A 24,493-nucleotide genomic window follows, 5' to 3' on the forward strand; every position below is an offset into this window, starting at 1 on the left:
ACGTAACACCTTTAAAAGGTCTATTACCCTTAACTCATACTGAAAAATAAAAAACACAGTCCTCAAAGTTTCAATCTGGACTCATCTTGTACGGATTGGATCTTACTCCATCTGCTGCTACTTCAGGAAAAAAACCTGTCTGGTCACTTGACCATCGTATCACCTTGCAAGGCTACCCTCCTTTACAGAACTTTAAGGTTAACCTCTTTCTTACACAGAACTTAACTTACCAATGGCCTTTGTGTAATGTCTGGCTCCAAGTAACAGCTCTGGAGCTCTGTACCAGAATGTCACAACAACTGGATCCAGGTCCGCCAATGGCTTCAAAGGTGAGTTGAACAATCTTGCAAAACCCATATCGGCTGGGGGGTGGGAACGAGGTGGAAGAAAGAGGGAAAAAACATTTAAAATTGTAATACAAGTACATCAGAAATCAATAAAATTGCCAAAAAAGCTATTAAAGCGAAAGCTCAGAAACATTAAAACTTACAAATCAAAGTCTCTAAGAAAAAAACAAGTTACTCATAACAATACTGGGCCAAATTTACCTAAGGCTAAATCCCATCTGCTTAATTTATAAGACTATCAAGGATGACATTTGACTTCTAAGCATTTTCATCATGTAAAACCTCACATAACACAGGTTACCTGTTTATTTAACTAGAACTGTAACAGAAATCTAGTTAAAGTCAATAGTACTAAGTCTCTAATGTACATTTTTCACTTTTACTTTTTATACTTGTTTACAAAACCATAAGCTCTTGTGACTGCTATATATTTACCGAAAGTGTAAAACCAAAATGACTGCAGTCTAGATTGTTTTACACTATTTTTCAAAATATGTACGCTATTTGATTTGGAGGAATTAACTTCAGAATGAGGAAAAAGGTTTAACCGGCAATTAATGAAATCTGTGAGTGTACATTGTTATAGAGGTGCATCTTAAACATAAGCATTCCTTTTATACAATTTAAAAATCCTGTCTAGAAACAATGTAGTAAGTAACATAAAGAAATGCTAGATGGGGAAGTATAAATTTAGGTGCATATTCAAACCCACAAATTTTAATCCAGGTCTGAAACTTAACTGTTAAGCAACTTCACCTAAATTTTTCCTCTTCTAAAGTTATGAAATGCCAGGTATCATTTTCTCACAGTTACTCATACTAATACAAGCATACAAAGAAAAAATGATTATTTATTCAAATACAACAAAAGTCAGTGACCAAAAGAGGTTCCAGTACATTACTTCTTTCTTCATCATTGTCACATGCTTTATTAAAAACATTTATACCCACTTGACTAAGGTTTATGATCTGCACAAATAATACAACTTGAGACAAAGACCATCAGAGTTACTTTGATGCTGAATCAACATTGGCATAGCAAACCTTTGGAGATCTACACACATGGGCATGAATGTTATTTACATAAAAATAATTAAGGTCAAATACAATTTATAAGTAACAATATCATACTAACTAAACATAGTAGAAGTCAAAAGAACCCTGGCCATAGCCACTGTTCTATGTGCTTATTAATTTCTTGTTTCTTACAGATGCTTTCATCTCACCAGATATCCTTGGCAAGTTTTATAAATGTCTAGTAACATGTTTAGAATCTCTTAAGCTCATAAACTCAGTGAATGAGAATTAAAATTGAACTATACGTTGTGCATACACACTCACTAACAAAAATTTATTTCTATCTAACACTGAAGATACTTTTTTTTTTTAAAGTAATTCCTTAGCTGTGCAATGAAATTTTCTCAAAACATTTACCTATTTTGACTCTTCCTCTTTCAGGACCCTCACCCATTACCAGAATGTTTGCTGGTTTCTGGAAAACACAAGCAGAATATTTAGTTGACCAGCCTTTGATTATTATCTTCAAGAATAATCAAAATATATACATTTATTTTATAATTAACACATTCCTTAAATACTCTTACAGGTCTAAAATTAGCATATATTTACATTTAGGTGACATTTAGTTTTTATCTCTAGTCAACAATTTCACAATTAGAAAAACAGTACTTTGACATTTCACAGTAAGAAATGCAATCTTTAATTAAACTTGCATTTCCATTTTTACCAGAATTATCATGTTCATCAGTGAGATATTTTTGTGAAGAAAAATTTTATACCAGGCTAACATTTATGCTACACATCAATAACCCAGCAAGAACTACTTTTGCTAGTATAACTTACTGAAAATGACGCCAAATCTTGGTATGCAACTGTATAGATGAGAGTTGCTTTTATTACCATCATACGTAACTGTATTTTTAGAGCTGTGCTTGTTTTTATTACATGAATGATAAAAGACATTAGCAAAAGCGGGTTTTTTTAATAAAGTGAATTTATTTCATGCTATGTGAATTCACTTAAAACAGGAGTATACAGACAGCTACATCCACAAGGTTTTGACAGTATAGACAGCAGCCTTATAAGTAGAACAAAACCTTCACGAGCATTTTATGCAATCTGCAGTTATTTGTACCCAACCACTTGTGAACAGCATATAAAACTGCACATGAATGACATCACAGCAATTGTTCTACAATTAGGATCTAAGTTCCCTCAGACATCAATAGTCATTCCTTGGAAGCTTTTCCCCTATTGTGTGAACAGCTGTAAAGAAGTAAACAACATTGAAATCATTAAGAGATTTGAATGAAGAGATGCATAATAAAGTTACAAAGCAGAATTTCTGGAAGGGTTATCTGAACACTAATCACATTTAAAACCTCTAATGTCTGAAAACGTCTGCTCGAGCAGGATTTGTTCAAGAATCTGAAACAGATGTCCAGAAAACCAATATCTCGCTAAATTTCTCAGTTGCTAACACTTGCCACTATTTACCTGAAATGTGACACTTAAACTAAGGTTACTATTATAATTGGGCTCAAAATCACAACAAAAAAAGCACTACTTCGCCTATTCTTTCTCCTTCCTCTCATGAAGCTGGTCTCCCCTCCTACATCACTCACATTGCTTCTTCCCTGGCTTCAGCCACAGTCCCATCTTCCAACCCTGCTCCAGATCTGTTACCTCTTCTACTCCTCCTTTTTTAATCTCAACACCATCCCCAACTTCTCATTCTCCAACATTTTTCTGGAACTTTTCAAAAGGGAATACGCAATCCCTTCTTGGAGAATACTATAACTATTTTAATTGATCTTGACAAAACGCTCACCAGCAGATCTAGGAAAGATAAAAATTATGCTTGCTCTTAGCTAATATTTAATGATAATGAAACGCTTCAAAGCAACTGCTCAAACTCTGGGTTTACATTCATGTATTACTCTGAACTGAATATTCAGGAGAAGAGAACAATCCCACTCTGCACATTCAGAAACCAGGAAGCAAGGGAAGCATGCAAGTTCATACCATGCTTTATTCTGTTAGAAAACACATAAGCAAAATTGTCGTAATAGAGACAAAATTCCTTGTTGGAATTCTTCCCAAAAAATCCTGCCTAGCAACATTGATTGAGAGGCGAGTATAAATCAAGAACACTTCAACAGACCTTTTAGATTCAGGATTGAATTTTAAGCATGATAAAACGCATTTATTTGTTAAGTGAACAGAGCTGATTAAAATTTAGTTACTGCGTTGATATCTATGGAAGAATTATGTTGTAAGTGTTAAACTGATTAATACTAGGAGATGTACAGAGATGAAATTTAAAATCTAAGCAGATACAACATGATTCTTAAAATAAAACATCTTATAAGACTCATATTTTACCTATAATACTGAAAGGTTCTTGGAACAGCAATTTCTTCATATGAGAAAATACTACTTTATCCACTGACATAAACCACAATATTTGTAGAACAGTTGAAGTTGGGAAGGACCCCGGAGACCATCATGTCCAACCTCCTGCTCAAAGCAGAGTAAATTACAGCAGATCGCTGAGGCCCAAGTCCAGTTGGGTATTCAACATCTCCAGGGATGGAGACTCCACAGCCTCTCTGTGAAACCTCTTCCAGTGTTTGAGCACACTCACAGCAAAAAAAAGGCTTCTTCATACATTTAATACAGGCCCATTGCCTCTTGTCCTGTCACTGGATAGCACCAAGAAAAGTCTGCCTCAGTTTTCTTTACTCGCACTTATCAGGTATGTATACACATTGGTAAGATCCACCTTGAGCCTTCTTTTCTTGAGGATGAACAGTCCTAACTCCCTGAGCCTCAGAAAGACATTCCAAATCCCAAAGCAACTTAGTGGCCCTATACATACAGAGGATGCACTAGGTTAGAATCCATGGAAGCAAAGCATTTGTCAATTTGTGTACTGTCAAGCCAGAATGTTAAGAAAAGATGTTTAAATTTGTATTAGTATTTAACCCACTAAGGATCAGAACAGTGCTCAGACAGCCAGCAGAGAAGTATGCCGATTTATAAACTTACCAGATTACATACCAATTAGCTCTTATGAATCTCTCAGAGTTGATGGGGGCGAGAGGGGGAGAGTGTGAAAACAGAAAAAGAATAATGTGAAACAGTTGAAAACTTAGTCTTATTTCCAAGAGAGCAAGTGCTTCTCCTGAGGCACCACCACCAACATGGAGATGACAGGCATTTCATAGATGGCACCCTGATACTTGCAGGATCCCCACTCATTGGCAGACCGCTGTCTCAGTAACAGTTTGCACTGTGGCAGCTTCCTGTAAGGTGACAAGTCTTCATTCAAACCTGTTCCTTAATTTAGGAGGTGTGTATTTCCCACAGAAGCAAATTGCTAAAAAGACAAGAACTTTATAAGATAACATAAATTTCTCTTGCTGATCAGAGCAGTTCTGGTTAGGAAAGTATCTTCAACCCTACGTAGACTGAACCAGTCAAAGAGTAATGAAACATGACAGGACCCATCTTCCTGAGGTGAGACAAATGATATCTAGCATCTGTGCCCATCAATTTTTATTTAATAAACAGCTTCAGAGGAGCTTAAAACACAGGTCATGTGTTTTGTGGTTGTCTTATACAATAACGGCTTAAACGCTGTAAAGTAAATCTCCTCACCACCCCAGAGTCTTCACGATACGCAAATCACACTGAGAGCAACTCAACCCTCGCAGTGCAGGGATGCTTCCTTGGGGCCTTGGCTAACCAAGCAGCACCAAGGCACAGCAGCATAACTTCAGGTGGTCAGGAATGGAGGAAAGACTTTGGGTTAGAGGGACTAATTTGGCAGAGATCCTCCAGAAAGTGGGTATGAATGCAATGAGGCAAGAGGACTACAAAAAGGAATGCAAACAATTTCTGCTTTTTTGGAAAAGGGAGAATGTGTTGCCCTACTATGTGGTTATGTAGGATTTTAAACATCAAAATATTTGACTCTGAGCTAGTCACTTAAAAGTCTACCATAGAATTACAGTCTAGTATAATATAGTTATTGAACAGCTTCAAAAATCACATTAAAATGTGGGAATTGGAGAGATAAAAAAGCCCCATAAGAAAAAAAAACTTGATACCTCTGCTACGAGGACAGGCTGAGAGAGTTGGGGTTGTTCAGCATGGAGAAGAAAAGGCTCTGGGAAGATCTTACAGCAGCCTCCCAGTACATGAAGGGAGGCTACAAGAAAGTTGGGGAGGGACTTTTTACAAGAGCATATGGTACAGGATGAGGGGGAATGGTTTTAAATTGGAGGGGGAAGATTTAGATTATACATTGGGAAGAAATTTTTCACGATGAGGGTGGTGAGGCACTGGCACAGGTTGCCCAGGGACGTTGTGGATGCCCAGTCTCCGGAAGTGTTCAAGGCCAGGCTGGATGGGCGAGAGCCCAGTCTGGTGGGAGGTGTCCATGGCAGGGAGTTTGGAACTGGATGGGCTTTAAGGTCCCTTCCAACCCAAGCCATTGTATGATTCTATGTATGCTCTGGCTACACGCAAGTTAGAAGCACCACTTCTTCTCCCAAAAAGACATACTCTGTCCATGTGATGAGGAAAATACACAGGTTCAAGCAGCTAAGAGACCAAACCTTAACACACTTAAGAGTAAATCATGCGTCCTTCTGAGAGGACAGGATTTTATTCAAGGAAGTTTGAGAAGCCCTACTTAAAGTTATTAACTCCTTAGTAAAGGGTGAGGTAACTACACTTCTGAGCCAGTTATATCCCAATTAACACCCGCTCTGTTTTCCACAAACTCTCCTCTTGCTGAGAACACAAAACACCAGCTGGGAAGCAAAGCAATGCTGCTGCATCTCCACCTATCTAGTTGCTATAGAAACAACAAAAACAGTAAGAGTTAGGAGTCTCACATTTAAGATCAGCTATAAAAATGAACAGAGAAATCCCTGCTGAGAAACGTAGTTAAGGTTTGACTGTCTAAAGAATATTTGTGTAAAAAGCAAGGTCAACAGCAACAAACAATTGGAGCATAAACCTGAAATAGATACAAAAAGGGATGTAGATGGCAATAACTTAATAGGGTTTTTTTTACAAGTAATAAAAAGTATTTACTTTTATACATCAGTGGGAGAGTGGGAATAAAGCAATTAACGGATCCTGGTGGGAGAGATGAAAACATTCCGTTAACAAGTATGTTTTCATAAATAATAGAAGTATCATGAATGAGACTCATATGGACATCAATGTTATCTTAATCAATATGCTTCCTACTTAAATATTTAGATAGTATATTAGAATGAAGGTTGAAGGAAAATAAACCATCTATGGTTTCAAAAGAGCATAATGGGTCAAAACAGGAACAACAGCCTAACAATAGATGGCAATACTTTCGTTTTAATGGTTATTGTTGTTACCTCCTCAAGTACAGCAGTGACACAATTCTTAAGAGATCTGGTGCAGAATTACAATCCTGTGAGAAAATGTCCATAGGGACATACCACTTTCCATACACCATTCTTCATTGTTTATACCCAAACAAATGTGTTTCCCTTCGGAATGTATCACTGGACAAAGAATAATTTGAAATTAAGAGGCTTCTATTGTAAATGATATTGCGAGTCTATTAGATAAAAGCCTTCCCCTACAATTAAAAAAACTGGTTCGTGATGAGGTCTTTTCAAGTCTCAATTATTTAAAAAAAAGTAATTGTAAACAGAACAGTGTTGATATACAGACGAGATTTCAAATCGCATGCCAAACCCAAAAGTAACAATGACTTGGTCGTGGCTTTTAGCACACTGCTCTACAAAGGACACAGGTCCTCAGTGAGATGAGCGTTCCACTCCTGAGATCCTAGTCAAAAGACCCACTGAGCCATTAAATTCAAGATTAAGATGAAGCTGCAGACGGCTCACAGACATTTGCAAACAAAGCTTTTGCTCTTCTCATCCACAAGGAAATGGATGAGAATGGCATTTTAGTGCCTTAAGTCAACTCTATTCAAACCCAGAATTTGTTTTCAGATCAATATACTGGTACTAATGCTTTTGATAACAATTGATCTAATTAATGCAAGATTCAAAAAAGAAACGGTTCTAAAACAATTTTATTATGTACTGCAAACCTCCAAATCATTATCTCTTCCATTTGCATTGCTTCCATATATAAAAATCCTATAGAAGATTTGTTATCGCTACTTGCCTCTCCTTTTTTAGAAAACCATTTGGTGAACAGTTTTCCAATGCTGAGTTAGGGTTTTTTCAGTTGTTATCTTTAACTCAAAAAAAAAAAAAACAACCAAAAAAACCATCCCCCTATTTCATTATACTTTTTGCCTAGATTTGTAAATCGATGCAATTTTCTTTAAATGTTTTTTCACTCTTAAAATTATTGACCTCATAAGTCCACACCACTAACAAATCTCATCAATATACTTATCACTTTGTTCAAATCAATAATGTTTCTACAGATACCAAATTGAGCAGAGCCAAATATAAAGCTGATCACTACAGTACGTGATCCAAAAAGGCAGCAAAATCACAAAGAACGCAAAATGCTTTGAAATAATACAGCATTCAAATAAAATCAGAGATTTTTTAGCTCTAGAAGGGAGGAAAAAAACTAGAGGCAAACACATTAAGTAAATACATGGAAACACATGAAGCAGAGCAGCACAGAGGCATTTATAGGTAATTTAAAAAAAAAAGTCAATCCAAAAGTTACTGTGCAATGAAAATATAAAATATAAACAAACGTGGACACAAAATTTTACAGCCAAGTGTCACCAGCCTGTTATCTTGAAATTAAAAAACGCATTTGATTATCATCAGGAGAACATCAGTGACAACAACTGATTTTCAAATGTATTTTTACCATGTAGGAAACTAAATCTAATGCAGATAAACATATTTATTAGTATGATAACAATACATATGTGGTAACAATTATTTTATCTCCACTCCTTTTATAAAAAGAGGAGTGACACATCTACAGAACTCAAAGACATGGAAGTATACGTAGTGTACGTCATTGTTTGAGAGGAAAAAAAAAACCTTTGCATAATTCTGAGGTATGAAAACTGGATATTGCATCATAAACCATGGTGTTAGATATTCTTAGAGACTTATATATTTCATAGCTGATGAACCAATACAGTCAAAATAATCATTAATTCCAGATACTAGAAATTCTAATAGCAACCAGAAGTGTAGAATTTACCTCAAGCTCTGGGACTGATGGCATATAGCTAGAAGTAGGAATAAACCACCCAGAAGAAATGCCTTAGATGAAGATTTTGGTTAAACACCTTCTGTGCCCATATAGTTTACGTGTTGAGAAGGGAAATATATTGTTTTCATATCAAAGCTAGCCATCGAAGAAATCTATTCATGTTTATGTGTTCTTATAGAACTCTATGTACAGAAAGCAAAAGCACAGCATAAGTACTAAAACTCAACCACAGAGCTGCACATATTAAAAAGATAAACTGAAATAAACTTAAGATTATCTAGCCTACAACAACAGCAAAGATGTGAGTTCACAGGCTCCGTTACAGACTGATTTAAACTAGCCCATGACTCTGGATACTCTTTGGAGGATCAGCAAAAATCACACAATGCTTTGGGATGGATGGGAACTCTTGAAGTCATCTAGTGCTCAAAACAGGGAGGTCACCCTGCTCAAAAGAGGGCCAACTACAAAGGAGGAGCTGACTTTGAAGCTGCATCAGGTTGCCGAGTGTCATAACCAAGGGAGCTGCAATTCTCCAAGGACGGAGATCCCTCAAGTCTTTCTGGTGGGCAACCCCTTGCACTGTCTGACCATTCTCATGACAAAAAATTGTTTCCCATCACCTAATCAAAATATCTCTTGGGGAAAATATGTCTCTGTGTCCCTTCCTCTGCATACCTCTTAAAATGGCTCCATCTTTTCTATAACCTCTCATTAGACAGTTAAAGCCCACACTGAAAAGGCAGTATGCTGCTGAATGCAGTGGCAGTAAAGCCGTAGGAGCTGCTATGCTCCCACTGCACCTCCGTCTGAACAGTGACATAGCTATATGTTTAATACTGGAAACGCATATTTGAGACAGCCTACAAGTCAAGACTCTGGAAAATACTTAATGCAAATTTATTTTCCCATTTCCTTACCTTCATTTAAACCAAATCACATAAAACCACATACAGACAAGCTACCTAGTACGTTCTATTCAAGTTGCTATTCCTTTGGGTACTCTCATATACATAACCACGCTTATGATAATTTAAGCAGTGTCAGGTAAAGTATTCATTTCTTTGTTTGACTTCATTTTTCACAGGTTGGATGTTCTCAAGAGGCAATTAAGCATGCACCTCAACTGACATCAATTCTCTAAATTCACTCCCCTCAGCCCTACCCAGGTACTCCCCTGCAATGGCCAAAACATCCATGTTCCTCATGAGAACACTCTGCTTCAAAATCCATTTGAAGTAACGGGTTACGTAATTGGTAGAAAAGACATTTAATTTATAAACCTAAGGTGTTTGACCATTGTTGAAACAGAAAAAGACTATTCATCAAACGCTATTCCCTGGTTAATCAACGGATAATACAGTTGCAGTTATGTCACTGGAAAATGGACTGCAAACATAAGGGAAATAAGAGTAATCACATGAGGATAATATAATTCTGGGCTATATAAAAGTTCAGGAATGAAACAGTCTTCCTTTCATACACTAGGTATTTCATGTTTCTTATAGCTGACAGAGCATTAAATTACTGCAAGACAAAAATTAAAACTCCAGACAACTTTGGATGCCGGATACTGCTTCTATTATAACAATCTTCACAATGTACTAGTGTACCAGTGGTTTCACCCCAAACAATGACAAAGCAGTTCAAGCAAAAAAGAATAAAACCCCCTCACATTAGGAGAATGCCAAAACATTTGATACAAACTAGATTTTATGTTGCTATGCAACATTATCCAAAGCATTCTGGTGGTGCTAGTGCTGCAATAGCATATTTGAACTTAAAATGCTACATGCAATCTTGAGAAGGACAAAGAAGGTAGAAATGAAAACAAGGAAAAGAATATGATCATAAATTATCAATGAAAAATAAAATATCATAAAGTAAATGTTTAAATCATACACTGAACTCACATCGTCCTTGGGATTTTCAACACATGACAGTATACACTCTAGCAAAATCCCCATGAAGTTACTCAACAATTATCCTGGTCCTTGTCTTTAGATCTTGTCTGAGTTCTTTCTGAGTGCCAAAGAGAGCACAGGAGAAGAGACATTGCTCAACCCCATTTCTGAGCAGTGGAGATTTGCAGGCCTATCATGCATAGGAACAGAAGAAAGATTCAACTTGGAAATAATTTGGAAGAATATTTTGCTTTTTAATAAATTACAGGAGGAAATAAGAGGAACATATTTCATTCCATAAAAGTACAGTCGAAATCTTCCTCTGTTGCAGCTTCAGGAGAAGCTGAATGCCCCAAAATACTGCAGTTAAGCCAAGCCTAATCATCTGTGCTGAGAAGTCCTTACTAGACATTCCTCACGCACAATCTTTACTCAGAATAACTATGCAAAGACAAATAAAGTGAGAAGAAACATTACAAACACTACCACTTCCTTCACCTTCCTAGAGGCAAACATTAAGAGTTTGTCTGACACAACGCTAACCTGAGAAAGCCTATAAGTGTACCAACCTTGGGACTAGAATTTCAGGGGAGGGGGAAATGAGATTATGAGATTCTCACCTGTTCCTGCTGTTGGAACTCTGTGCTCATTTGCATTACTTTATTTCTGTTACAGCAGCATTAAAATTAGATTCCATAATTGCTACATCAGGTAATTCTTTCAGTTGCAGCACTAAATTCCACCACTGCCAAATCCTGGTATTTGTTTACACAATATTCTGACTACTCCCCTTGGTTTAGTGGGGTTATTAAGACAGGAGGATGAAGCCTCTATCCAATCAAAGGACAAACGACTGAAAGTGAGACTGCTGACACTGTCATAAAACATGTTGTTAATTGCCTTTCACAAAGTATCTTTGGCAGTAAAACTCCAATACTTACATTCCCCTGAAAGGCTGGTAGATTCAAAGAATTTACAAAGCTTTTCTGACTGCAATAAATAATATTCTAGCAAAAGAATAGATATAAATGTAAACCATTTTCATTACAAACCAGCTCCTGCTTGGATAGCTCAGATTGACGGAATTAGGCTGAAATACTAAAAGTCCTTCAACTGAAACTTCAAAAGGAAGAAAAGAATTACAAAAAGGCAGCATGGTTATCTAAAGAGGTTAGTTCCATGTTGCGTGAGTCTTAAGAGTTCCATTTTCTCTGCACACAGACACAGGAATATAGCTTAAGGGATTCAGAACTACAAAATACATTTTTTCTATTTTTATTTTAGGTTATAAACTATTGGTATGACTTAAAAAAGCGATACATAAAGTTTTCCAGCATTTTAACCATCAAAGGTTTATGTCTAATAATATTTCATATAGTTTAACTAGCTCATCATTTTACTACATGCATTATTTTGCAGCATTAAGCTACATTTATACACTTATATATGCTCTTTTCCAGTGTTTATAATCTCAAGGGAAAAGATGAGGACCCATTAGCTCCTCCCCACTTCTTTCATGCTGCGTCTATAGACTAGAAAATTCTAATTTTATATTATCAATTCCAGAGTCTGTTACACTATAGCAGCAAACTCTTTTTTGTGGAAATAATTTACAATGTAAACCTAATCTTTTATAATCCTTCTCAGAGTATCTTCTTGAAGCAAGCTCTTGGCTTTCAGTATGCAGGGACAATTTACATGTTATTTTCTCACCATGGTTTGTCCAGCCCATCAGTGCTCAGACTTTAGGAAGAAATTTTATCACCCTAATACAAGCCTTGATGCCTACAGAGATACTAATTGGGATTTAACAGTCCAGTGGACCATAAGGTCACAGACTCACTATCCAGTTACTGTGTTCTAGACTACTTACTAATGTATCAGTTGAGGCAGCACAACCTCACAGGGCTTAGAGAGGAAAAAAGCAACTAAGACCTCAGAGTGAGCGAACGCACAAAGTACCACTGCTCAGCTCACACATTCATAACAAATGAAGTTAAGCAAAACAGTCTTTAAAATCCATTTCAACAAAAACACTTTCCCTAGTTTATAACCATCATTTGACTTGCCTTAGGCCCCAGATAAAATCTCTCTCCATCTCTCAGTCAGTTCACACAGAAGCTATTTCCCTTACTCATGACTTGTAGGGGATCCTCAGGTCCATTCAGGCTCAGATTTTTAAGGAGCTGAGCACCAATGGCCAGGTTCTTTAGCAACAGTTATATTTCAAACCCAGTCTTGTATCAAAGTTGGATAACACAGATTCTCCTACTTGGAGATTGTCTTGGGGTATCTCCATCTGAACAAGCATCTATGGAGTTTTAAGAGTAACCAGCAAGTGTGGTCTTCCTGGGGCATGCCACAACCGTGGTAACAAATGCTCAATATCATATTTCCACTGTTATTTAGAAGCACAATTGTTCATAACATTAGGAAGAATTCATAGGAGAGCAGAATGCCTACATCATCTCAAGAGCTGTCCTGCATCATTTAGTCTACAACTGCATAACTGTGCCCCTTGGAGCAGGGCTCCTGGGTAGGTGATGTGCTCTGCCCCTGCACAAATCGCCTGCTCTTATGCTCCAGTTATTCTGTCATGGTTGGGGCTGTAGTGGTTTCTTTAGATCCAAAGGCACTAATGAGATTTTAGGAGGTGGTGAATCTAACAGAAGAACTATCAAAACATTTTTGAATATACTGCCATACTAGTATTCAGTACTAGACTTCAATATTATAAAGTTAGTAAAAACCCAACATAATACGATGATCCTCTTAAGCCTTTCTAGGCTATTTTCACATAGAAGAAAAAGTTAAGCAGAGATACCAAAGAATATGTTTAGAGATAAACTCCAAATATTTCTACTTGCTTTCTGAAGCCTGAAAGAACTTTACTCATTACCTGCCAGTTTTAGATACTCCCACACATAAATGAGATTAAGAGATATTGAGTAGAACATCTGCATGTGTTTACGTTAATGATGACTTTATAATGTGTTTCAATACCAAGTATGTTTAATGTATGCACCCTCCACAAAATTTAGAAGAGTACTGCATTCCCTTTCTGCACATTTCATCAGTAAATGCTAAGGAAAGTAGCCTAATGTTCAGCTGGCATTCAAATTTTTATGCTATTCCTCTTTAGCATAAGCTCCAATCTTGGCTGTTATATAAGACCACTCTGACAACAAAGGTCTAAGAAAGTCTAGATTTGACTGAAGAATCAAAGACCTAACACTTAAATCAAGACCAATTCAGAATTATCAGCATCTCAAAACAAGTTGAAAACTTCTTACCAAGACAATTCTTCAGATAAATTAAAGGTCATACGTGCTTAAGCAGATTTTCCAACAATTCAAGGTAATTTTCTAACAGGCCAGGCAGGAACAAGCCTACAGCATTTGAATCCAGAATGTATTTTTGTTACAACAATAAAACTGAAAGTTATAGATTTAGAATATCGCGATTCCAAACATGAATGAACGCTGCCTACAAAACCACCCAATTCAAGTTCATTTATGCAAACCTTCTTGTATACAAAGGGCAGAATGGGTAAATTGCTGAACAAACGGCACTTGCTCCAGAAAGCTCAAGTCAGTGAAGCCAGTACAGCAGCAGGGCACAGGAGTGAATGCAGAGCAGTGCACCTTGTATAGGGAAGAAACGGCAACTGCACAGACAGGGTTCAGGCACTTGGTGTCAAGGAGGGAGAGAACTTGGAGGACGATAACCAGAGAGGTTCTTTCAAGCAAAGACTATCTATAAACCAACGGAGCTTGCAGGAGCAAGGGACAGAGACCAAGGGAAGTTTCTGCATCCCCAGGTATAGCTGGTGGAGGCTGGGAAAGGGATATAAGCAACAGGAAAAATAATGGCTCAGAATACAGAGAGAAAAACCTGAACTTGGTTAAAGAAAAGAAAAACCACTTGAAGTCCAGATTTAACATGCAATTAAAAAGTTAGAGACCACAAATTCTCTTTCAAGAGTCTCAAGCACTTATCCCAGTTACTTAGGTGCTGGATGTATAGTCCAACATAGTTCAGTTTCCTCCCTTTGGAAAAGAGAAATATTTTGGTTTCTAAGATACATTTACACAGCTTGATAAATATTTATTTTAAATGTTGATCTTTTTAACATAAGACAGTTTCACCTTGTATAAAGTCATTTGTAATTTGTATTTTAATATCAACAGGCACAGCCCAAGACAAGGCTCTAAGTACTGTAACATACCCTGCCGTCACGGGCAGGAGAATTATTTTTCTCTACCCATAACTGCTTCTAACCATTTCCAGATTTTCACCCAGAAAAACATCATTTCCTTATCCAAAAGAGTCTTTCTTTCTGCAGAATAATTTGCAGCTGTTCATTTCAAATCAGCACCTCCAAAACTTCAAAACAAAAATTCTGCATATACTGAGGCAAAGTATGCTGGACACAGCTAAGGAAGACTGGTAACTCCACAGCACTGACACTTAAGAGCTGTGAACACCGTTCCCTCCTTTCCACCTATGAATATCTTACTAGCAAAGAGACAGTGTTCGGCACTGGTGAGACCGCACCTCGAATACTGTGTTCAGTTCTGGACCCCTCACCACAAGAAGGATGTTGAGGCTCTGGAGCGTGTCCAGAGAAGAGCAACAAAGCTGGTGAAGGGGCTGGAGAACAAGTCGTACGAGGAGCGGCTGAGAGAGCTGGGGTTGTTTAGCCTGGAGAAGAGGAGGCTGAGGGGAGACCTTATTACTCTCTACAACTACCTGAAAGGACGTTGTGGAGAGGAGGGAGCTGGCCTCTTCTCCCAAGTGACAGGGGACAGGACAAGAGCGAATGGCCTGAAGCTCCGTCAGGGGAGGTTCAGGCTGGATATCAGAAAAAAATTCCTCACAGAAAGAGTCATTGGGTACTGGAACAGGCTGCCCAGGGAGGTGGTCGAGTCGCCTTCCCTGGAGGTGTTTAAGGAACAGGTGGATGAAGTGCTGAGGAGCATGGTTTAGGGAGTGTTAGGAATGGTTGGACTCGATGATACAATGGGTCCTTTCCAACCTTGTGATTCTGCGAGTAAAAAAAAAATCACAAGAGTTCAGGCATCCTAATCTTCAGCCTGGCCACAAAGAGCTCACATAACACTTTGGTACCAGTGGGAAACACACGGACCCCTCAGACACTTGCTTCAATAACCAAATGTAGTAGGCTTAGCACTTCTCAACAGCATAAATGAGGTGTAAGATCCCACTTAAAAATGGTTTATATGTACATCTGCTAAACAGTCTTGGTGACATTTTTAGTATTTCCTACAGGTATTTTTGACTAGCCTCAGAAACTGCGCAGCTAAGGGAACAAATTCATCAGGCTAAGTGAAAGTGTGAGTGTCAGCACCTCTGCTAGCATGCAGATAACTGCCACAAGCACACTCTTATCATGTGGTATCTTGCAGTAAGCACTAAGCACATTTATTCCTTCATGAAGAGGAGCAAGTTACCTTGTACTTGCCATAGGATAGTGCTGGTGAAAGTATGCCCATAGGCAGGTAGAATAGCTAAAGGGTTTCGACTTCATAATTTTTTTTTCACTTGCACTCACAGTAAGTATTTTCTCCATCAAGAATCACAGAACCACTAGGTTGGAAAAGACCTCTTAGCTCATCGAGTCTAACCATTCCTAATGTGCTAATACTCTGACCTCAACTCTCAGATGAAGAGGTTCCTCAGTTTAGAGACTACGCATATAGTAACTAAGCAGTAGCAAAACACTGTAGAAATACCTCTATATTAATGAGTTTTTCTGCCTGCCCCGATTTCTTACGATGTTTACAAAAGTCAACAAAAGATTGAGGCAATGACGTTTCGCCAAATTGATTATTTTTCCACTAAGGACTCCACAATATTTATGGCAGCTTTCCAGCCTGCAAATTTAAAATAACCCAATTAAGACAAAGAAGAGCATTCATGTTGAGTGTATTTGATACAGTGACTTGAAGCGTTCATAGAAATTAGTACAATTTATTAAAAGCTGCACAGCAGCTAGTAAAATGTTAATATGTCCTAAAACCATCTTGATTTGTGCATGTAAACAGAAGAAAAATATATGTTGGAACAAGCAATGAAGGCAACCACATCAGAATTATTTACATAAGAGGCAAGTCATTTCCATTCTTCTGAAGTGTACAAGAGTTTCGGAGGGGAATAAGTGCATTAAATATATATTTTTATTTTTTTTTTTACAATATTTAGTGTAATGTACTGCTACAAATGGCATTTCAGATTGTAGAAGTTTCTATAGTATATTGCTAGTATCTTCGTTTTTATTTTATTGCCTAATAAAAAAGCATCAAAAGACACCTACGTTAACAGATGCTTTTGCGAACAAACACTTTAGGTATTAGTACTACTTATCCTCATTAATGCAAACCAAAAAGCAATTCCTGGCAGGATATAAATAAGTGGTGCTTAAATATTTCAGGTATCCAACTTAAGACAAGGTGTGGGAGTTTAATTGTTACCCACTTTTGAACATCAGGGTCTTTCCAAATGACACAGGCAGCATGAAACAAAAAAAATCATTAAGTAATCTTGGAAAAATTTAACCTAACATGTTATTTGCAACATTTTCATAACAGTTCTGTATTAAGTATCAAGACTCCTCCTACATATCCAACTGAAGCTTGCTGTACTGTAGTTTCTCTATGTGATATTAGAGAATAAGTTAATGGCTTAGAACACCTAAAGGCAGTCCCTCAGCACAAACTACAAAAAGCTTATTCAATTCATCACCAATGAAGGCAGATTCTGGACTCAAGTCTGCAGTTGAAGACTATCATAGAACCATAGAATTGTTTGGCTGGAAAAGACCTTTGAGATAGAGTCCAACTGTACCTGTCTACTACTAAACCATATCCCACAGCACCTCATCTACCTGTCTTTTAAATATCTTCGGGGATGGTGACTCTAGCACCTCCTTGGGCAGCCTCTGCCAGTGCCTGATAATCCTTCTGGTGAAGAAATGTTTCCTAATATCCACTCTATCCTCCCCCAGCACAACTTGAGGCCATTTCTTCTTGTCCTATCACTTGTCACTAGGGAGAAGAGACCAACGCCCATCTCACTACAACCTCCTTTCAGGTAGTTGTAAACAGTGATAAGGTCTCCCCTCTCAGCCTCCTCTTCAAGGCTAAAAAAACCCAGCTCCCTCAGGTGCTCCTTATAAGACTCATTCTCCAGCCCCTTCACCAGCTTCACTGCTCTTCTCTGGACAGGTTCCAAGACCTCAACGTCTTTCTTGTAGTGAGCGGCCCAGAACTGAACACGCTATTGGAGATGTGATCTCACCAGTGCTGAATACAGGGGCACAATCACTACCCTGGTCCTGCTGGTCACACTCTTTCTGATACAGGTCATGATGCCACCGGCCCTCTTGGCCACTGGGGCCCATTGATGGCTCATATTCAGCCAGCTGTTAACCAACAGCCCCAGGACCTTCTTGACACCACCAAAAAACTCTTAGTCAATAATACATACACTTCCAGTAATATAAATAATACAAACATTTCTGGGAAGATAAATGTTATTGTTTGGTTGGGGTTTTTTTGTTTGTGGTTTTGTTGGTTTTATTTTTTTTTTAAGTGTAAGGATAAAAAGTGATCTGCTGTTAAAAAAAAATCCTGCCAAACCCAAAACTGATAAAATCTCTCTTTTTATTTCATGAAGGATTTTCCCAATAATCTCTAAATGCATTAGAAGAATCAGACAAACTAAGACATGAGAACTATTGACTGTAGTGGCTTCAACATACATGATCATGATCACACTATTCATCCTTAAAGCCATTTGGGGAAGTTAAAAGCTAGAAGGCACAGGGAAAAGAAGATTTGGTACAGGTACTTTTGAGTGGGGAAACATATAAATGCTGGTTTGGGAGTCACAAGCCTTAAGAAAGCCAGTCTCAAAACCTTTTCTGAGGCAGAATCACCAGCAGCAGGGACCTTTACCAATTCCAGAATCTAGAGATCCTTAGGTTTTAACAAGTCTATGAAGTTTTCGAATGAGTGCAGCACTACTAACAAGACATTAAAATAAAGAAGGGTCACTCCACCTAGAGACACTGAGCTTTTCCCTCCGTCCGTGTCGGTCAAGGTATGAAACAGTGTTCTTCCTGTCCCAGACACTGCAAAGCTCAAAGTTGCGAAGGCCAAAGGCATGTGCAATAATTAAGGTTGCGAAGATGAAGAGGAGTATTTCAGGAAAGTCAAAGCTGAGTCAAGGTTATATGAGTAATGTTAATGTTAAAGAGGTGTCAAAAGGCAGATCAACAGATACCGGAACGTGGGCAGAGGAGCACGAAGTTGGAAACAAATGAAAGATTTGTGTCAAGAAAGAAAAGAGAATAAGAGTTGTGAAGAAGGCTCTATGTCTCAAAAACAAAATCTCACATAGTTCAAACTAATTATATTTTTCCATTCAATTATGCCCTTTTTAAAAATGAAAGGCAACTTGCATAGACATGAAGCAGCTATGCGATACCGCCAACTCCTGAGAAATGCTCTGTGATTCATGTCAAAAACATGAGCACGTTAAAGTGTAGCAGGTCAAGCCATCCTAATTTTTTAATTTTCTTTGAATTAAACAACTCCAAACTAATAGTACAGTTTCAAAGACAGACATGACTCTCCTCGCTACAGCAAACATGCCCCAATTTACTAGGCAAAATGTTTATGGTTTTAGTGCTCAAGGTTCATGATTTACCTCCCTAGTAATGTTGCCAGTAAGTCCTTGGAGGTTTTCACAAAACTACAAGTGCCTAAAACACAAATAAACTCCCTGTGGGAATTTTTATTTTCTTTTCTCAAACCGTACAAGTAGTCTAGGCACTTAACTCCTGTTTCTCTAAGCCAGATTATGACTTCTGAAAGCCTACGGTGCAACAAAATACCTCTGAGAAAATCCCTAGCTTCCAAAACATACCATCAGAGCACTTGCTTCTCCCTGGTACTCTGTCCCATGTTTTGAATATGCTATGCCCATCAGCTGAAATTCTTCTCTACAGTTACAACTCTCATTTTTAAAAGAGTCACATTACAAACTTACGACCAGGGTGAAAGTCTAAGGAAACTTTATTAGAGGCAATGATAGCTTAAATACAGATTTAATGGCTGTTATGTCCCTACTATCAAAAATATCAAAGCTACAAAAATCATTTGACAACTTGAAACGTGATACTAACAAGATGAAAAGGGATACTGACACACACACACACAATTCTGAACACTACTGTTTTTCATAAGACTGAAGAGGTTCGTTTTGTGGAGGTTAAAAACATGCAGGTGAGCAGTTACTACAGAGCAACTACTGCAGAGTAAATCCACACCCTAGACTGCCTTGCTGTAACTTGTTTGTGTAGCCATACCCTCCATTTTAGTTTAAGTTTTTCAACTAAATCAAATAAAAACCACCTAAATATTGAAGAAAGGTTCCAAGTCATGTGCACCAAGAAAAACATCTGTACAGTTTCAAATGTTACTGCCTCTAGCAGTCCACGCCTTCTCTCCACTGCAGTTAATCACACAGACAACAGCAGCCCTCCATCCCACTTTGCAACTCATTAGGAAAAAAATATACCTTTGTCAAGGGCAAAATGCTCACTCTGGGACTGGAGGCTGGGACTGCAGGCTGGGACAGCTGCAGCTGAGAAGCACACTCTCATCACATACTATGCGGCACCCAGCATTGTCTCTGGGGCAGTGGAGGGCTGGACAGTCTGAGACAGAACTACCTCACACTGGCACAGCCAAAGTAAGCATAACTCACATTTTCAGACCACTCAGAAGAGCAAAGAAGCTTAACACAATTTAGTTCAACTATTTCAACAGTTAATGCAGATGTTTGAGTGTTCCTACGCACTTCACCCTGGAGAGCAAGAGAACTTACCATCTAGTATTTTTCCAATGAAGCAAAAGGTAAAGTTGTAAGTGAGCAGAACTGTGAGGATCAGAACTTCAGTATCCTACTGGTTATAAAACTGATATATATCCCTATAGGCAGGGGTAAAATAAACCAAACTTCCACATAGGAGGAGGAATATATTGAAAATGAGATAAACTAGAAAACAGCCCAATTTAACATTTTTTTTGAGCTTAACATAGCACTTGCAATATACACTCAGGTATTTTTATGTTACACAGAAAAGATGACTTTTAGGTCCCCTAAAATGTGCATTGCCACTGCAGTTCTTCCCACCCAGCTACAGAAGCTGGCACCAAAGAAGAACTGCAGCTCCCCATCAGTGCAAGATGACATGTACAGAGAGCTTCCAAGTAAATCCTGCATCCTAGCAAATAGCAGCAGTCATTCCGCCACAGCACATGTATTTGCTGACAGTAAAATTAGTAAGACTGTATTGCAAAATTATTATACTATCCAGATAACCAGAAACTAAACCTAAATGGGTCTGAAGTTCTCTTGGTTTTAACTATCCGGAGTTCAAATTAATAATGTTTACTTGATAAGCAACCAGTTTTAGGGCTGCGACTGGATTGCACACCCTGAATTTCAAGAAGCAAAAATCAACATCCTATTTAAGAGATTTAACTTCAGCTGAACTGGCAAACAACTAATCATACTCACAGTTCAACAGCCACCAAATAAATTTTATAGCATTAGAAGTCAATAACAGCTCATTAAAACATAACCTACTGGAGTTTACACTTAATTCGTAATTCTAACAACCATCATCCACAACTGTTAGATCAAAAGTATCTATATGAAAGGCAAATCAAAGTAAAAATGTACAAGTACATTCCATGTATTAAAGAAAAAGGTAGAACAGAAGACAGATTTGTGAAAAATTCACTCTTTGGCAACAACTACAATATAAGACAAAATGGCTTGAATAGCTGAAATCTCTCATTCCATCAGGGATTTCAGGGATGCAAAGTATGATCTACAGAATTATTTTCTTATATATTAGTTGCATTTGAGAACATCACCTCTATAGAACATTACCATGCCAGGTTTGGGGATTTGGGCTCAACATTTAAGCTAGCAGAATAAGCAAGCATTAGCACCACCTTACTTCATCTTTATTACATTTTTACTCTTAAGTTAAAACCCTTCAACAAAAGAAACAAAACTGAAGTTGTTAAATAAAGTAAACTTACATGAAACCAACAAACATTTATATTCAAGATTATTATACCAGGAGGAACCAAAGCATCACAGAGGGGTCTAGCTTGGGAATAGAAGGGGGTAGTTGTTTGAGAATGCAGAATCATAATCCCAATATAAAGCCTTTTTCTGGTGCCAAGGGCTCACTTGAACATAATTTAAAAAAAAATTCTACTCTGTTTTTTACTACTTTACAAAGTAAAACAGGAAGGTTACTGAACTGCTGCGGAAATGCTTCTACAAGCCCCTGAAAGGAAAGAAGGTAACAAAGAGTTGTGCTTTACCACCACTGAGGCACTGAACAAAGTGGAACGGGATTTGTCAAGAGGCCTGTGTCATTCACATGGGCTTCACCTTCCAGTGGGAGGGAAGACAATAGAGAAGAAAAAGAACAGTTTAAAAAAAAACAAACACTTTGAGTACAGAGGTTTGGTATACAGGGAACTGACTACTTGCACCATGACAAGCCTTTCTGGACTGGAAATCGTTGCTGCTTCACTGTTAAAAGGCGAAAGACTATTAAAAACACTTTTACCAGTAGTCCAGATTCACTGAAGGTTTGCTTCTATGTTTATTTTCTTGAAAATGTAATTCCAGGGTGTTTTTCACAGAATCATAGAATAGTTTGGGTTAGAAGGGAACTTAAAGATCAGCCAGTTTTAGCCCCCCCTGCCACAAGCAGGGACACGTCCCACTAGGATCAGGCTGCCCAAGGCCCCATCCAACATGGCCTTGAACACCTACAGGAATGGAGCATCCACAGCTTCCCTGGGCAACCTGTGCCAGCGCCTCACCACTCTCATGGAGAAGAATTTCTTCCTAATGTCTAGCCTAAATCCGCCCCTCTCCAGCTTATACCCATTCCCTCTCATCCTATCACTACAAGCCTTTGTGAACAGTCCTTTCCCAGCTTTCTTGTAGGCTCCAGGTCTTTACGTGAAATTGAAAAAACCCAAGTATAAGACTACCACAATATTCCCCAAAAATAAATTTGAAGACCTAATTCCCAGGTTCTGAGAAGACTACTTTAGACAGTTGGTCACTTCACAGACTGTATATAAATGATTTCCTTTGTTTTCTTTAAACTGACACAACTGTGGCATTTGGTCTTAATCCTAGAGTAAGGCTGATGATTTCTGAAACATTAGCCAAAAAGCAGAAAGGATAGAGGCTGGAGAAGGCAAAGAGGCGTTGAGATAAGCCATCAGTGAAACAAGCTGATCAGTCATTTTCCACAGCATAGCCAGTTACTTAGACAAGGTTCACACTTAACAAATCTGAGGACTCAACCAACATCCTTGGTTAGTAAAGGCAACTCCCAGGATCACCGATCAAAGATGCTTAATATAGGTACAATTTGCAACATTATTGCAACATCTCAGTAGAGCAGTCATAACTACAGCATGCTTGCATATGAAGATAAAGTGTGAGATGGAAGCCACACTAAGAACATGAAGTGGTTTCATTTTTTCTTGAATATTATATGTCATTACATTAGTTGTCTCCATTGATTTTAAAGTATTTCTTTTAAGCTTCATCAACTTCTATTACTACAAATAGGAATACATCAACAACATGGTACCAGCCTACAGAGCCTTATTCAGAAGGGGCAATGCATTCAAACATACAATCTGATAGATGCACTTGTAGACAATCCCACTATCCCAACGGCACTTTTTCCAACAGAAAAAAAAAAAAAAAAGTGGTCTTTTACAAAAGAAAAGCTTCTAAAACCAACTTTTCAGCTTTGCCTTTTCCTGTTAGAAGGCAAACCCCAGTTTGCTTACTCCAGTAAGCTTACTGGTGAGCTGCATCAGTAAGTTAAATACACCATATATTTATTAGAAACCTTCATAAAGAAGACTGTATCTGTGCTGGATCTATCAGAAAAGACAAAGTTTTACTTATGTTGGCTTTTTCAGAACAGGAAAAAAACCCAAATGCATTCTACAATTACTTTAATACTCCTGTTTCCTTCTGGTCCTTTTTCCACCTCAGGAAGAGATACGAAGCTCATAAGAGCCATATGTCATCTGTTGACTGACTTCAGCAGCAAAATGCAGCCAAGAGAACATTAAATCCACCTCTTTGTTTCATCTGACTCATCTGAATTTATATCCAGTCAGGGGTTTATGGGCATAAGCTTGTTTCAGAACCTGAGGTAAAACATTTTTCTTCAACTGTAATTATTTTTATTAGTAAAAATTAATCTACAAACATCTCCTTAATACTCTTGCCACAAACCAGAAAGTATGCATTACTCACACTTGGAAAAATTGCTGTTTCTATGTACTCAACTGAGGTAATACTCTGTGCACATCTTCATACACCTTTCTAAACCACGTGAAGATTAGTTTTTACAACTAAAGGAGAAAAGCAACGTTCTAAGTAATGAGAAATGCACCATTTTTTATTATATGCCCCTTCAATATATACCTAATATTTAACAAAAAAAAAAAGAAAAAAGAGAAAAGCATATGCTGATAAAACTCAGTTTGCTATTCAGCATGTAAGTTTCTGGTTCTTATATCTATCTAGAAGCATATATCCATACAGATATGTTTATAAGCACCCATATACTGTTGTTCCTCAGCAGTAAATAAAAGAAGTATCATCTCTCTAACCAGATACGAAAGCAGAAAATGGTGGTAACTTATCAGCTAATAAATGCAAATCACTTTCTAAAGTTCATCATGAAGACCAACTTCTCTCAATACATAGGTTTATCTTGTACTCCCTTTCTTCTGGAAAATCTGCAAGCTGAGCATGATCATTCATAAGGTTCTTTGACACTGTGGAAAGTCCCCTTCACCCCAAAGAGATCATGCAGATGGAATAAGAAAGG

General features: G+C 37.8%; 1 protein-coding gene across 1 annotated transcript in view; it reads right to left on the minus strand.

The window, feature by feature from the left end:
* Positions 1 to 24,493, minus strand: part of CDK19 (cyclin dependent kinase 19) — a 126,098-nt gene that overhangs the window by 35,829 nt on the left and 65,776 nt on the right. The window contains exons 5-6 of the mRNA XM_054061864.1: positions 1,781 to 1,838; positions 231 to 362 (exon numbers count right to left, since the gene is read on the minus strand). Coding sequence (XP_053917839.1) covers positions 231 to 362; positions 1,781 to 1,838 — 190 coding nt within the window. The remainder of the gene's footprint in view (positions 1 to 230; positions 363 to 1,780; positions 1,839 to 24,493) is intronic.

Source organism: Cuculus canorus, chromosome 3 (assembly GCF_017976375.1).
Source record: "Cuculus canorus isolate bCucCan1 chromosome 3, bCucCan1.pri, whole genome shotgun sequence".
Lineage (NCBI taxonomy): Eukaryota > Metazoa > Chordata > Aves > Cuculiformes > Cuculidae > Cuculus > Cuculus canorus.